This window comes from Pseudophryne corroboree, chromosome 5, assembly GCF_028390025.1.
Source record: "Pseudophryne corroboree isolate aPseCor3 chromosome 5, aPseCor3.hap2, whole genome shotgun sequence".
Lineage (NCBI taxonomy): Eukaryota > Metazoa > Chordata > Amphibia > Anura > Myobatrachidae > Pseudophryne > Pseudophryne corroboree.
In genome coordinates this window covers 389940118-389957265 of record NC_086448.1, presented here as the reverse complement: position 1 = coordinate 389957265, position 17148 = coordinate 389940118, and the positions used below count along the sequence as shown (strand labels likewise).

Genomic DNA, 17148 nt, shown 5'->3' with positions numbered 1-17148 from the left:
CCACTATAACTGCCTCCTGTGCTGCAAAACGTATTGAGGCGTGGGTTCAGGCATTAGAGGAAGAGCTGCCTGACAATATATCTGACAATGCCAGACAATAACCTGTCTCACATTGCCACCGTTGCCTATTACATTCAGGAGGCGTCCTCTGAGGTGGGTGTATTGGCAGCCAAGGCGTCGACCATGTCTGTATTGGCAGCCAAGGCGTCGACCATGTCTGTCCTGGCTCGCCGCATACTGTGGTTGAGGTCTTGGAAAGTGGACCTGGACTCCAAAACGTCCTTGGAGGTACTCCCCTTCACTGGGGACTTTCTGTTTGGGGAAGACCTAACTAAAGCAGTGACTGAATTAGCAGCCGCTAAGACGGCATTTATCGTCACTACTAATTCTTCTGCATAGAAGGCAAAAGGTATCACTTTTTATTCCTTTTGCCCTCAACGGAAAGCAAAAGGTCAGGCATACCTGAGCCAATCTCGTGCTCCCAAAACCACAAAGCCCAAGGCGAAACAATCCTGTGCAGCCCGTCAGCCTGCTTCAAATCATGACATACCTGCTGCATGTCAGCGCGGACCTCCCTCTGGGGGATCCCAGGGTGGGAGTCCGACATCTACAGTTTGCCCAGGTCTGGTTAAAGACCACTTCAGATGCATGGGTACTGGAAGTTGTCTCACGGGTACGCTGTCTCATTCAAGAGACGTCCCCCTCGCCAGTTCTGCACTACAGCCCTCCCTTCGGATCCACTGAAGGTGCCAGCTCTACAAACTGTGGTGAGTTCCCTCCTGAGTACAGGAGTGATTGTGCCAGTACTTCAGTCCCAGAGTGACAGAGGTTATTACTCTACCCTGTTTCTGGTCCCTAAACCCAATGGGTCCTTCCTGGACTATACCAAATCGCAAATAACTGAACAAGTTTGTGAGAATTCCCGGGTTTCGTATGGAAACACTGCGCTCTATTGTGCTGACTATGGAACCCGGAGACTATATGATAACGCTATATATATATATATATATATATATATATATATATATATATATATATATATATAGGATGCATATTCCTATTGCCAATTCGCATCAGCAGTTCCTGCAGTGTGCAATTGGCAACCTTCACTACCAATTCCAGGCTCTGCCATTTGGACTGGCTATAGCTCCTCTGATCTTTACCAAGATCAAGGCCCAGCTCAGTCACCAGGGAGTCAGAATCCTGCTGTATTTGGACGACCTGATGATTCTGGCAAATTCCCACAAAGTCCTCCTCAGTCATCTGCAACTGACTGTAACCTTCCTGCAAGCTTATCAATTGGAAGAAGTCCTCTCTGGTCCCAGCTCAGAGCATGGCGCCCCTGGGGGCACTCTTGGACACGCACAGTCTCTGTTTCTGTCTCCAGAAAAAGTCCTGAAGCCTCAGGACAGGATACGATGCTTCATTTGTCACCTCAGAGTGTCGATACACTTGGCGATGCAAGTACTTGGCCTGATGGTGCCGGCCTTCGACATGGTAGAGTACGCTCAATTTCTTTCCCGCCCATTACAGAGGTTTCCAAGTGGGATTGGCCTACCTCATCGGATCAGCTCTCACATGATTTCTTTGATTCCGGAGGTTCGTCTGTCGTTGACCTTGTGGCCCCTACAATTAAGCAGGGGCCGTCTCTTCTGGATCCCCGACTGGGTACTGTTATTATTATTATTATTATTATTATTATTATTATTATTATTATTATCCTTTATTTATATGGCACCACAAGGGTTCTGCAGCGCTCGATTAGAGTACACAAACAGATAAGAAAAACAGTAAAACAGCAACTTAGTTGAAGACAATAAAGGACAAGTATAGGGTAAATACAGCAGATGACACTGAAATAAGTATCAGGTGATAGAAAACAATGGGATTTGGTGCAGTTGAAGATTATTAAAGTAAGAAAAGGAAAAGCACATGAGTGAAGAACACCCTACTCGTATGTAGTATCTTGGCAAGACCCTGAAAGGTGACACAAGTAGGAGATGTATTCGATAATTTTCAGCTATCTCTTTATATTCAAATAAACACTGCTGGCAAACTAATTAGTAGTCACGCTGTAGTATAAAAAAATAATAATAATAATAAAAAAAAAAAAAAAAAATATATATATATATATATATATATCAGTAATAGCGGAACGGCAATGTCGTATAGCGCCCCCAACAGGGGGATGCAGAGGTAGGGACTTATGTATAGGGGTGTGGCTTGCCTAACCATTAGTGGCATTTTTGGCCATCCCATTTTCTTTTGTTAAATTATTTCAAATATTCTAATGAATCCAAAATCTAATTGCTATTAAATATGGAATAAACAATGCTGTATGCCAATTCCTTTGATCACTTTAAAGTTATCTCTGTGAAAAACATGTTTTTTTTTTCTTTAGTCATGGAAGGATACCAACAGATTTGTACACATCTATCTATACTGTATAACAAAGCAAATATAACAAACTGCTTTCTAGTATGCAAAGCATAACATATTAGGCAGAGATGATTTTGGTGGGTGTGTCTTTTCATTTTGACTATTACAAAAATTAGACCCTTTTCTGCAAGGGCTGCACACTCTATACCCATAGTGAATATGGCACCATGTTAAGGTATAGATTACAATTAATGATTTAATGGTGTACTGTAATGTTGCTAAGTTGTAGCTTTTATTTTTGACAGACATTTGTTGTTTTCCATTTTTGCAGAATGTGTATGTGAACATAAACCGTATCATGTCAGTTGCCAATAGGCTTATGGAATCTGGACACTATGCTTCACAACAGATCAAGCAGATTGCCAATCAACTGGAGCAGGAATGGAAAATGTTTGCAGCTGCTTTAGATGAGCGCAGCACATTGCTAGATATGTCTTCTGTATTTCACCAGAAAGCTGAGCAGGTGCGTGAAAGACCTCAAGGTTTTTTTTAGTTTTGTTAAGATGTCTGGGGTTGTACACCGTTACTGTACATCTTTCTTCTGGTTCTTGATGCACCTTGAGCATAGATGAAAAATACACTACTTTATTTTCCCCAAAAAATTAACTGACAAAGCGTCTCAGGAGTGTTTGGCATCTAAACTTTCTAAAACTGCTCTTATAGAATTGCTTTACTTTGAGATAATGCTGAAGCCAGATTATAAGTCTTAACGTATTGTGTTGAAAACCTTTTGGATTCTAAAGAGGGATAATGAACTACCTTTCATACTACGTCTACATTTCAGCATATGCTCTGAAAATGCAACAGAACATGCAAGCAGCATTCATAGATATTAGGGGATGTAATCACATCACCGGCGGTCGGGATCCCACCGGTTAGTATACAGACGCTGGAATCTCAACCGATAGAAATGCAGACAGACGTCATGCCGACTGACGGGGCTATTCTCACTCGTGTTTTGACCACGACACCCATAGAATGGGAATAGAACCTGCGGCGAGCCATCGAGACCGCTGTGTGGCAAGCCTGCAAGGGGCTTTGTTGCTCTCACCCCCACCTCTTCGACGCCGGCATTCTGGCGGCCGGAATACCAGCCTTGGGATGCTGACTGCCGAGATCCCAGCCGCCGGCAAAACATACCCAACCCATTATTAGCACTGTTCTCTTCATTTACTCTGCCTGCACAGACCAAATAAATCCATTAAGAAGTCGCTAAACACAGATAGGTCCAATGTTCCACTTGAATAAGATTTTTTTGTAAAACTTAAGTTATAATTTCCCACCGTTAATCATAACTTATTATTGATGCATATCATAGCAACAAGAAATTATTTTTTTAGTAGTATGTATAAAACCATAGAAACACGGGCAGCCTGTGTTTTGCGAAGAAGAAAAAGTAAAGTGATTGCCTACCTATGGCATTCTCAAATGGGCTTTGTAGCCTACAGTGACTAGTGCCATCAAGCCAAGCTTTTCCAAGCTTGAATCATTTGCCATTTTTGCAATCCCCATAGAAACCTAAGAGACTACAATTTCAAGCAATACTCAAGAAACTGCAATAAATATCACAATATGAAGCAGTATCTTTTTAATATAGTAAATACTGCTGATTATGCAGCAATTCTTGTTTGGAGAATTGGCCATAAAATTATTTTGATACAGTGGACCCTACGAGGGAGATTCAAATGTTTAAAAAGTCAGTTGGTGGTCAGACACCCAACCGACTTTTCAAACATTTGAATTCCACCCTAAGTATTTATTTAATTACACACCAGGCCATGATCAGTGTAATCCCACAAAGTATGACTGATATGCTCTTCGTTAGAATTTTAAACTATTTGAGTCACCATGCTTTTTCATGTTAATTACCCCTTGCTCGTGGAAAGTTGAATGAATACTTAATCTATTTATTTAGATTTTATTTAGATTATTAAGCTGTAGAGCAAGAAAGGGGTGTGGGTTGATACATAGTGTCTAGTTAGACAGTCAATAGATAGACACCATATGTTAGACAAGACATTAGGTCGACAGGGGCAAAATGTCGACATGAAAAAAGGTAGACAGGGTCAAAAGGTCGACATGAAAATGCTCGACACAAAAAGGTAGATACCATGTTTTTTGCATTTTTGTGGCTTGTGTGGATAGTTTGGTCATCTGGAACCCCCAATTGTAGAATGGCTTCGCTGGCCACACTTCGGAGTTGTTGAGGTTGAATGTCCATTGAGTTCAACCTATATTATAAATTTTTTTCTTTTTTTTAATCTTAATTAAATGCTGTATCCTTGAATATTTTTTTCCCGCTAGGAATTTATTTAATCCATTTTTAAACTTATTGATTGAGTCCACCATTACTACCTTTGGCAAAGAATTCCAAATCTTTACTGTTCTTTCTGTGAAGAACCCTTTTCTCCGTTGTGTATGGAATTTTTTTCCTTCTAACCTCAGGGGGTGTCCTACGTAGTGTTTTTTTGATAAACAAATCGTTTGATAAATCCTTGTATTGTCCCTTAATGTATTTAAAAATATTAATAATGTCTTCTCTCAGTCGCCTCTTTTCCAGTGTAAGCAAATGTTACCTTTTAAGTCTTTCCTCATTATCCAGTGCCTCTAACCCCTTAACCAGTTTGGTGGCTGGCCTCTGAACCTTTTCGAGTTCCAAGATATCTTTTTTTTTTTTTTATAGTGAGGTGCCCAGAACTGTACACAATATTCCAGGTGTGGCCGCACCAGTGATTTATACAGTGGCAGGATTACACACTCATCCCTTGTCTCCATTCCCTGTTTAATGCATGCTAACACCCTACTTGCTTTTGTTGCTGCATTTTGACATTGCGTATTGCTACCAAGTTTATTATCGATGAGCATAACCAAATCTTTTTCAACTACTGTTAATCCCTACATGTTCCCCATTTAGTTTATAGGCTGCCTAATTGTTCTTAGTCCCAGAGTGCATAACTTTACATTTGTCTGTATTGAACCTCATTCTCCATTTATCCGCCCAGACCTCAAGTCTAGATAAGTCATTCTGTAGAGACGCAACATCCTTGTCTGAATTAATTACTCTACATAGCTTAGTATCATCTGCGAAAATTGACCCTGTGCTTTCCAGTCCCTCTCCTAGGTCATTGATGAATATGTTAAACAACAATGGTCCGAGTACTGAACCCTGTGGTATTCCACTGAGCACTGAAGCCCATTCAGAGTACATCCCATTAATCCCCAATAGCTGTGCCTTATTGAACAGCCTATTATTCACCCAAGTACAAATAGTGTCCTCTACCCCAAGCTCCCTTAATTTTAGAATTAGCCCCTTATGTGGAACTTTGTCAAAGTCCTTAGCGAAGTCCAAAAAGTTCAAATCCACTGCATGACCATGATCAATATTATCGCTCACTTTCTCGTAGAAGCTTGTTAGGTTAGTTTGACAGGACTGTCCTTCACAAAACCATGCTGATTCCTAGTAATAACGTTTGAGGTATCCAAGTACTCAAGTATGCTGTCCCTTGATATACCTTCTAGTAATTTCCCCACTATAGATGTCAAACTTACCAGTCTACAGTTACCGGGGTGAGTTTTAATGCCCCTTTTAAATATTGGGACTACCTCTGCTATACGCTAGTCCTTTGGTATCATTCCTGATCTAATTGACTCTGAAAATCAAATATAGGGGTCTCGATATCTCTACATTAAGTTCCATAAGAACCCTGGGGTGGAGATTTATTTATCTTCATTTTACGTAGTCTCTCCAGGACTACTTCCTCGCTTAATAAAGTACCTAGCATCAGGTCGTTCTCGTAGCTTATGTTATGCTTTACTCTCGTCAACCTGTCCTCATTCTTGAATACTGATGAAAAGAATTTATTAAATAAATCCGCTTTATCCCTATTATCATTAATCAAGACATCCAACTCGCCCTTTAAAGGCCCAATATTCTTCCTTTTTATCCATTTACCGTTTATGTACTCTAAAGAAATTTTTGGGGTTTGTTATACTCTCCTTTGCGATTTGTTTTTCGTTTTCTTTTTTAGTAGCTCTGATTTCTTTTTTGCATTTTTTGTTACATTCCTTGTAGAACTGGAATGATTCTACCGTTCCATCAGACTTAAATGCTTGAAAGCACGCCCTTTTTTGTCCATTTGTTCCTTGACCATCTTATTAAACCATATTGGTTTGAGTTTCCTAATTCTGTTTTTGTTGACTTTGAGAATATACAAATGAGTGTACTTATTGAGCGTAGTTGTAAAAACATCCTGCATTTCAGCAGTATTCTTACCATGCAATACAATTTCCCAATTGGTGTCTTTCATTGCTTGTTTCAGCAATATGAAATGAGCTTTCTTAAAGTTAAAAGTTTTAGTTAGACCCTTATATTGTTGTTTTTGGAAGCTGATATTGAATGTGATCATATTGTGATCGCTATTTCCTAGGGTCTCCCCTACTTTAGTATTTGATATTATTTCCTGACTGTCTAACTAGACACCGTCTATCAACTGGATACCCAAGAAAGATGGAGGTTTTTTTTATAATACACTATTGAGTTCGGAAGGCATAGTATGTAAAGCTAAAGTTATTAAAATAAGACTGTTCATATCCTATTTTCCTAAGTAGATACTTAATTCTTCATTATTATTATTTTTTTAATAGTACATGAGCAATGTTGATTCATGGTGTAAGGCTTGCGGTAAAGTAGAGCTTCCATCTGAGCTGCAAGATTTAGAAGATGCAATACATCATCATCAAGGAATTTATGAGCATATCACTGTTGCTTACTCTGAGGTAAGTTTCTGCAAGCAATGCTGCTTTTAATGGCTGCTTTGTGATTTTTTTATATTTTATTCATAGTGGCCAGTGTATGACTTAAAGCAAAATTTGGTGGCCAGTTTACAACAAGACCCTAAGGGGGATATCCAGTTACCTATGTATTAACATAGGGTCTGAAAAAATGACTTTTTCTGACTTTTTTTCCAATGTGTCACTGATTTTTTTTTTTTTCTTAGATTTTTTTTCAGCCTATCCAATATGGATCACCATTTAATAAAAAAAAAAATTACCTCCCGAAAACATACAGTTTAGTGAGACCTGTGTGTTTTCGGTATAAACAGCCCCTTTTTCGCATGAAAATTAGGCTGTTTCCGGGAATTTGGTATCGGGGCTAATTAGATATACCCCTTAATCTGATGTACTTATAGTGTCCACCAGGCTTGCTTGCTACAGTACAGAGGTGAGAGATCTCTAGAAGCAGTCAGTATCATCATAATTGTATTTTCCTGCTGGTAATTGGGTTGCCTTGTGCAACATGTTTGCTATGTTAAAACATTTGAATTGTAAAACCAAATACTTCTGTTGTTGCTGACCATTTTTCAACTTTTTCAGTGCTAAACAGATATAAGTTTTTACATTCATTAAACCTTTTGTACATTTACTATATGATACACAGCTGTAAGTTTTAATTTATATTGTGACTTTACTTTCCCAACCATGTGATGTATTTGCTTTTTAAGGTATGCAAACTAATATACTATATATCCAGACACTGGTTGATGTTCCCTCTCTATAATAATAAGTTCAAGTGTTGGCCTTCATTATATAAATTGGGTATGCCAACATACATAGAAAAGTGGACATCACATTAGTCTATTGTAAAATATAGCGTTGGCCTAAGGGTCTCCTCTTACCTTGAATGATTTCTATGTTCTCCACGGTTAATGTGTGCTGGCCACAATGGGTCTGATACAGAATTGGAAATGAAGTAAGGTGCATAATGCTCAAGTAAATCATGGATGGGAAAGATTAATATATTTGTTCATATTCAGAGCTGTATGCAGCTTCGGATGTATCTGTATCCAAGCAAATGTATTCGATTTTCTACTAGTCTTAATCGTCAGCTCAAACAAACATACAACATCATAGATGCAAAAGATATGCCTCCAGACAGATGTATTTTCACTTGTGTTCGTGACGTCCTTACTTATAAAACAAATTTTCGATTTATTTGAATGCATTGGCTATTTGACTGCGAAAAAAGAGGTAAAAAAGCATACATACCAGGGAGACCCATAGATTTGGGATATCCTGGAGATAATTAAAAGTTGGGCACTGAAAACATTTTTTCTGCTGCGGGGTACACTGGGCTCCACAAGGAAAGACATAGGGGTGTAGAGTAGGATCTTGATCCGAGGCACCAACAGGCTCAAAAGCTTTGACTGTTCCCAGAATGCATAGCACCGCCTCGTCTATAACCCCGCCTCCCTGCACAGGAGCTCAGTTTTGTAGTTGGTGCCGCAGATAGCAGTCACATAACAGAGGGGCTGCTCTGGGCAGCCCTAAGAAGCCTTTCTCGTCCGCAAGTGTCGATACATTCGGTGATGCAGGTGCTGGGCCTCATGGTATCAGCATTCGACATGGTGGAGTATGCTCAATTCCATTCTCGCCACCTCCAGAGGTTGATTCTACCCAAGTGGGATGGCCTACCTCATCGGATCAGGTCTCACATGATCTCATTGACTCTGGAAGTCCGTCTGTCGCTGCACTGGTGGCTCCAGGACCAACGATTGTGCAGGGGCCGTCCCTTCTGGATATCCGACTTGGTCCTGTTGACGACAGATGCCAGTCTTAGAGGTTGGGGAGCGGTGCTGGAGCAACACTCCCTTCAAGGTCGGTGGACCAAGGAGGAATCTCTCCTCTCGATTAACATTCTGTAATTGCGGGCGGTCTTCAGTGCGTTGACCCTGGCCCAGCATTTAATTCAGAACCATCCTGTTCAAGTACAGTCGGACAACGCCACCACAGTGGCTTACATAAGGCGGCACTCAAAGCCGTTTGGCAATTAAGGAAGTCTCGCAGATTCTACATTGGGCGGAACGCCATCTACCGGCCATATCGGCAATATTCATTCCGGGAGTCCTGTATTGGGAAGTGGACTTTCTCAGTCGTCAGGATGTACACGGCAGAGAGTGGGGCCTCCATCCAGAAGTGTTTCAACTCCTAGTGGAAAAGTTGGGCCTTCCAGACGTGTATCTGATAGCGTCTCGACACAATCACAAGGTTCCGGTCTTTGGAGCAAGGACAAGGGACCCTCAAGCAGCATTCGTGGATGCGCTGGCGGTGCCGTGGAGGTTTTGGCTGCCGTATGTGTTCCCTCCGGTGTCACTCCTCCCCAGGGTAATTCGGAAGTCCAAGCAAGAAAGAGGAATTCTGCTTCTCATAGCTCCAGCGTGGCCCAAAAGGCACTGGTTCTCAGGCCTGCAGGGCCTATCGTCAGAGTGTCCAATTCTACTTCGACAACGCCCGGACCTCCTCGTTCAGGGCCCCTGTGTCTACCAGGACCTAGCCCGGCTGTCTTTGACGGCGTGCCTCTTGAAGCTTCCATCTTAAGGGCTAAAGGGTTTTTTGAGGCGGTCATTCAAACTATGTTGCGGGCCCGGAAACCGACTCCTGCTCGGATTTACTATAGGGTCTGGTATTCTTACGTCGTTTGGTGCGCATCTAACAATTATGACGCTTCCAAGTTTAGTATAGCCAAGTTGTTGGCCTTTCTTCAGCAGGGTCAGGACTTAGGCCTGCATCTGGCCTCCCTCAAGGTTCAAGTATCTGCCTTGTCGGTGTGGTTTCAGAGAAAGATTGTGACCTTACCTGATGTGCATACCTTTACTCAGGGTGTGTTGCGTATCCAACTTCCCTATGTCCCTCCTATGGCTCCTTGGGACTTGTCGTGGTTTTGGAGGCATTACAAGAGTCTCCGTTTGAACCTCTTGGTTCGGCTAATCTTAAGTTGCTTTCCCTTAAGGTGGTGTTTCTGCTGGCTATTGCTTCAGCTAGACGAGTGTCGGATTTGGGTGCCTTGTCTTGTAGTTCCCCATATCTGATATTTCTCCGTGACTGGGCGTTTCTTAGGACTCATCCCGTATATTTACCTAAGGTGGTTTCTTCGTTCCACCTTAACCAGGAGATTGTGGTTCCGGCACTTGTTTCTCCTGATCTGTCTCCCAAAGAGCGGTTTTTGGATGTGGTACGGGCTCTCCGTATCTATGTGAAGAGAACTGCTTCTATTAGTAAATCTGATTCTCTCTTTGTGCTGTTTGGATTTCACAAACGGGGCTGGCCTGCTCACAAGCAATCTTTGGCCAGATGGATTAGAATGGTGATTGCACATGCTTATGTGAGTGCTGGTCTATCAGCTCCTGCTCACATTATGGCCCATTCTACTCTGTCTGTTGAACCTTCTTGGGCGGCCCGCCGTGGTGCGACCTTTGAACAATTGTGCAAGGCGGCTACGTGGTCCTTTGTGAACACGTTCATAAGGTTCTATGCCTTGGATACTGCCGCTTCCCAGGATGCTTCCTTTGGACGCAGGGTTCTTGTGCCCGCTATAGTGCGTCCCCTCCCATAAGGAACTGCTTTAGGACATCCCCTATGTCTTTCCTTGTGGAGCCCAGTGTACCCCGCAGCAGAAAAGTTTTATGCTAAGAACTTACCTTTGTTTAAAACTCTTTCTGCGAGGTACACTGGGCTCCACAAGTCGCCCACCCTGACGCACTTAGCTTCTTTGGGTTGGTATGGCATTAGCCGCTGACACTTCTCCTGTCGTGAGAGTGTGGTGTATGTGGCTACTAACCGTTGTCGTCTCTTTTCCTGCTACTGCATTGGGCTAGTTAACTAAAAACTGAGCTCCTGTGCAGGGAGGCAGGGTTATAGAGGAGGCGGCACTATACATTCTGGGAACAGTCAAAGCTTTTGAGCCTGTTGGTGCCTCGGATCAAGATCCTACTCTACACCCCAATGTCTTTCCTTGTGGAGCTCAATGTACCTCGCAGAAAGAGTTTTAACAAAGGTAAGTTCTTACCATAAAACTCGTTTTGTTTTCCTTTAAGCTATGGGCTGATAGTGTTGATCTGAGATATACTGCTATGTAATGGGACAATTAAATTGTTTTTGCGTGCCCAAACTCCTTCTAAAGTAACGAGAGATTGGGAGACGCAATTCATTTGTTGTTTTTTTAACGCGATGCTCACACCCAGACAGTCCGGGTTTTACACGGCTAAGCCTGACCAAAGTGCTGGGCACAACGCGAAAAGCCCCATTTGGGTACCTACATGGGGTCAATTTTTGCACATTTCTTCTCGGCAGCATGGGGGACTGAGAGATGAAATAGCGGCGCCCTCTGGTGATGGGCACCCATTAAACAATTGAATTCCCACCTACTTGTTCATACAACTGATGTATGTATTAACTGCAGTAAACTGCTATTAAACCGTATGTCTGGGATATAGAAAAACAGGTGTCTTGTTGTTGGAGTAACCATGACATCTAATATGTATTATTGTAGGAATAAAAATAAAATCACTGAGATTCCAGCTGCATTTTATATAGGCATATATTTATCTTAAACAAACTGTACCTCTACCCTATATAATAAGGGATGGTCTCTACGATCTGTGTCATGCGCACAGGCTCCCACAAACGTTTGCTACAAGTACAGGTAAGTGGCTGTGGGTGAGCATGGGAGAGAAGCAAACCCTGCAGCTCCGCCATACAGAATAAGTGTATCTGCAGTACCGAAGTAACCTTGGGGGAAACCTGGTGTATGTCTAGTTCAAATAACTGGTATTCTGTTATATATTAATGATACTAGATAAAATGTAAAGACTTTTTAAATTTAGTATTTGGTTTTTGTGTACAGGTGAGCCAAGATGGTAAATCACTGCTTGACAAACTTCAGCGCCCATTAACTCCTGGCAGCTGCGATTCACTGACTGCTTCGGCTAACTATTCAAAGGCAGTACATCATGTCTTGGATGCCATTCATGAAGTTCTACACCATCAACGACAGCTAGAAAATATATGGCAGCACCGCAAAGTTCGATTACATCAACGATTACAACTGTGTGTTTTTCAGCAAGATGTTCAACAGGTAAATTATATATGCATCAAATGTTAAATATGCCTGACCTGATGTGAATTTTTGTAAACCCAAATTGTTTCTACACAACTGTATATCTCTATTTGCATTCGTAGTACTTTTTATTTCTATATTTCTCTTACGTCCTAGAGGATGTTGGGGTCCACATTAGTACCATGGGATATAGACTGGTCCACCAGGAGCCATTGGCACTTTAAGAGTTTGAGAGTGTGGGCTGGCTCCTCCCTCTATGCCCTTCCTACCAGACTCTGTTTAGAAAATGTGACGGGAGGAGTTGGTCACAGCTAGGGGAGCTCTCCAGAGCTTTTCTAGTAAAAAGTTATTTTAGAGTTTTTTATTTTACAGGAAGGCTGCTGGCAACAGCCTCCCTGCAGTGTGGGACTAAGGCAGGGGGGGGGAGTAGTGTCCGCTCTGCGGGGTCTGAGCCACTTACTCCGCTGACAGGACACTGAGCTCCTGAGGGAATAGGTCGCTCCCCGCCACAGGGGATCGCTCACCCCAGCAGCATGCCGCCACCCCCTTACAGAGCTGAAGATTGTGGCGAGTAAGACACCGGCCCCCCCTAGGAAGTAAGGGGCCGGTGTGAAGATGGTGGCAGCAGGGTAGGAGCGCAGTATTAACTGTGCTCCGGGATGGCTCAGCGGTACATAGTGTGGTGCGGTGAGGGACGCCCTGGGCCAGCGCTTACACCCTACACTGGTCACAAAGCCTGTCCGGGATCCCAGGATCTCAGCCAGTATCAATCCTCCGGCTAGTATAATCAGATGAAGAGCGGGAAGACGGTGCCATTTCTCAGATTTCAGATAGGGTTGCAAGTAATGAATCTGCAACCCAGGTATTACAAAACTCTATGGCAGTATGGCCTGATTCTGGTACCTCAGGACGCTCCGCTATATAACCTCACAACCGTGCGCTTGTTTATGTCATGCAAGATGACACGGATACCGATTCTGATACCACAGACGGTACTGGGGATGTGTTGCCGGGAGTCTGCCTCTCTTGCAAAGGGGGTGCAATTGTTGATAGAGGCTATCAGGGAAGTATTGAATATTAGTGATACCACACCTAAGCAAGTCGAGGAGGCTTTTTTTCACTGAAAATAAGAAATCCTCGCTAACCTTTCCTGCGTCAAGGGAATTAAATGCTATATTTGAGAAAGCATGGGAAAACCCTGGGAAAAAATTCCAAATCCCTAAAATGGTCCAGGTGGCGTTCCCTTTCCCTGAGGAGGATAGCAAAAAATGGGAAAGCCCGCCAATTGTTGACGCATCTGTGTCCAGACTCTCAAAAAAGGTGGTTTTACCTGATCCGGGATTTACTGCCTTAAAGGAGCCGGCTGATCGAAAAATTGATAATACACTTAAATCAATGTACACCGCTTCGTGGGCCATATTGCGTCCCACTATTGCTAGTGCATGGATTGCAAAAGCTATAGTAAAATGATCAGACACCTTACTTGAGGATTTGGATACGATGATTAAGGGTGATGTTGAATTGTTTTTGCTTAACATTCACGATTCAGCAGGTTTTATGGGTTCCATGGCTGCGGGAATCTCTTCCATGTCTGTTTCAGCTCATCGGGGACTGTGGCTGCGCCAGTGGTCTGCCGACGCGGAATCCAGGAAAAATGTGGAGTCCCTACCCTACACGGGTCAGGCTCTTTGGGGAAGCTTTGGATGCGTGGATATCCACGGCTACAGCGGGTTGGTCTCCGTTCCTTCCCTCAGCTGCACCTGCTCCGAAGAAATCCTTCTCTTCATCAGCATCACAGTCCTTTTGGGCTAACGAGCCCAAAAAGGCCAAACCGTCCAATACCTTCTTTAGGGGAGGTCGAGCTAAATACAAGAATCCTGCTGTGGCAGGTTCCCAGGAAACTAAGCATGCTTCCAGTACGCCGAAGTCCTGACGGTTGACCGTGCGGCCCGGAGGTGGGGCCAGTGGGAGCAACGCTCAGACAATTCAGTTACATCTGGGTATCGTCCGGCCTGGATCCCTGGGTGTTAGATATTGTGTCCCAGGGATACAGGTTGGAATTTCAAAATCTCCCTCCTCATCGATTTTTCAAATCAGCCATGCCAGTTCTGCTGGCGGACAGGACGGTCCTACAAGCAGCGATCCAGAAGTTGGTGGAGGCACAGGTCATTGCGCCAGTACTTCCTCTTTTGCAAGCCACGGGTTACTATTCGAACCTTTTCATGGTTCCGAAACCGGATGGTTCGGTCAGGCCCATTCTGAACCTAAAATCACTGAACCCTTTTCTGAAGGAGTTAAAGATCAAAATGGAGTCTCTCAGGGCAGTGATATCAGGTCTGTAAGAGGGGGAATTCCTAGTTTCCCTGGATATCAAGAATGCGTACCTCCACATTCCGATTTGGCTACAGCATCAGGCTTATCTCCGTTTTGCATTACTGGACTGTCATTTCAAGTTCCAGGCCCTGCCATTCGGCCTCTCTACAGCACCAAGGGTGTTCCCCAAGGTGATGGCGGAGATGATGGTTCTACTCCGAAAACAGGGGGTAAACATCATTCCGTATCTGGACGATCTACTGATAAAGGCATCGTCCAAGGAGGAGATGTTGCAGTCCATTGTACTCACAACCCACCTACTCAGTCCACGGTTGGATTCTGAACCTTCCAAAATCTCATTTGGAACCAACCCGGAGGTTGTCTTTTCTGGGGATGATCCTCGACACGGATGTGCAGAGGGTGTTTCTTCCACAGGAAAAGGCATTGGTGATACAAACAATGGTTCGGGATGTCCTGAAGCCAGCCCGGGTGTCGGTTCAGCAATGCATTCGCCTTTTGGGAAAGATAGTGGCCTCTTACGATGCTCTCTAGTACGGGAGGTTCCATGCTCAGGCCTTCCAACTGGATCTCCTAGAAACAAATGGTCAGGATCTCATCTACACATGCACCAGAGAATTCGTCTGTCGCCAAAGGCCAGGATTTCACTCCTCTGGTGGCTCCAATTGCCTCACCTTCTGGAGGGCCGCAGGTATGGGATTCAGGACTGGGTCCTTCTAACCACGGATGCGAGCCTCCGGGACTGGGGCGCAGTCACTCAAAGGGAAACCTTCCAAGGAAGGTAGTCAAGTCTGGAAGCCGGCCTGCCGATCAACATCCCGGAACTAAGAGCCGTCTACAATGGTCTTCTTCAGGTGGCCAATCTTCTAAGAAATCTGGCCATTCAAGTGCAGTCGGACAATGTAACGACGGTGGCTTACGTAAACCGACCGGGCGGAACGAAGAGCAGAGCTGCGATGTCAGAGGTGACCAGAATCAACCTCTGGGCAGAAAAACACACGCGTTGGCACTCTCTGCAACCTTCATTCCGGGAGTGGACAACTAGGAAGCAGACTTCCTCAGCAGACACGATCTCCATCCGGGGAAGTGGGGTTTCAATCCGGATGTGTTCAAGGAAATAACAGATCTTTGCGTGTTACCCCAAATAGACATGATGGCCTCTCGTCTCAACAAGAAGCTTTGAGGCTATTGTTCCAGGTCGAGGGACCCACAAGCAGTGGCAGTGGACGCCCTGGTGTCTCAGTGGATGTTCCAGATGGTCTACGTGTTTCCACCACTCCCACTCATTCCAAGAGTTCTAAAGCTCGTTAGGAGAACAAGAGTTCAAGCGATCCTCATTGTTCCAGACTGGCGGGCTTGGTACGCGGACCTTCCGAACCTCTTGCAGGAAGAGCTGAGGCCTCTTCCGCTTCGGGAGGACCTGCTGCAGCAGGGGCTGTTTGCCTATTAAGACTTACCGCGGCTACGTTTGACGGCATGGAGGTTGAACGCCTGATACTAGCTCGGATGGGCATTCCGAAAAAGGTCATTCCTACTCTGATACAGGCTAGTAAAGGGGTAACGTCTAAACATTACCATCGTATTTGAATGAAATATGTCTCTTGGTGTGAGTCCAAAAAGTTTCCTGTAGTGGAGTTTCAACTGGGACATTTTCTCCTCTTCCTGCAAGCAGGTGTGGATATGGGCCTGAGGTTGGGATCTGTGAAGGTCCAGATTTTGTCCCTGTCCATTTTCTAACAGAAACAATTGGCTGCTCTCACTGATGTTCAGACCTTTTTGAAGGGAGTTCTGCACATCCAACCTCCCTTTGTACCGCCTACGGCTCCTTGGGACCTTAACGTGGTGTGCAGTTCCTCCAGTCGGACTGGTTTGAGCCTCTACAGGAGGTTGAGGTCAAATTTCTTACATGGAAGGCTGTCACGTTGTTGACCTTTGCTTCTGCAAGACATGTGTCAGAATTGGGGGCTTTGTCCTGTCCTTGACATTCCACGAAGATAGAGCTGAGCTCCGGACATGTCAGCAGTTTTTTCCAAAGGTTGTGTTAGCATTTCATATCAGCCAATCTATTGTGGTGCCAGTGGCTACTGACTCCTCAATTTCGTCAAAGTCCTTGGATGTTGTGAGGGCTTTGAAAATCTATGTGAAGAGGACTGCTCGTCACAGGAAATCAGACTATTTGTCCTGTATGATCCCAAGAAATTTGGGTGACCTGCTTCAAAGCAGACTATATCTCGCTGGATCAGGTTCACTATCCAGCATACATATTCTATGGCATGATTGCCGTGTCGAAAATCTGTAAAGGCCCACTCTACTGGTAAGGTGGGTTCTTCCTGGGCAGTTGCCCGAGGTGTCTCTGCATTACAACTTTGCCGAGCGGCAACTTGGTCTGGGTCGAACACATTTGCAAAGTTCTAAGTTTGATACTTTGGCCTCTGATGATCTGAAGTTCAGTCAGTCAGTTCTGCAGGAGCCTCCGTGCTCTCCTT

The 17148-nt window shown here is 44.0% G+C and overlaps 1 protein-coding gene across 2 annotated transcripts in view; it reads left to right on the top strand.

The window, feature by feature from the left end:
- The window catches only part of TRIO (trio Rho guanine nucleotide exchange factor), a 1426902-nt gene that overhangs the window by 465404 nt on the left and 944350 nt on the right, over nt 1-17148 (top strand). For both annotated transcript variants that reach the window (XM_063922713.1, XM_063922714.1), the window contains exons 7-9: nt 2711-2902; nt 7084-7215; nt 12119-12349. In XM_063922713.1, coding sequence (XP_063778783.1) covers nt 2711-2902; nt 7084-7215; nt 12119-12349 — 555 coding nt within the window. The remainder of the gene's footprint in view (nt 1-2710; nt 2903-7083; nt 7216-12118; nt 12350-17148) is intronic.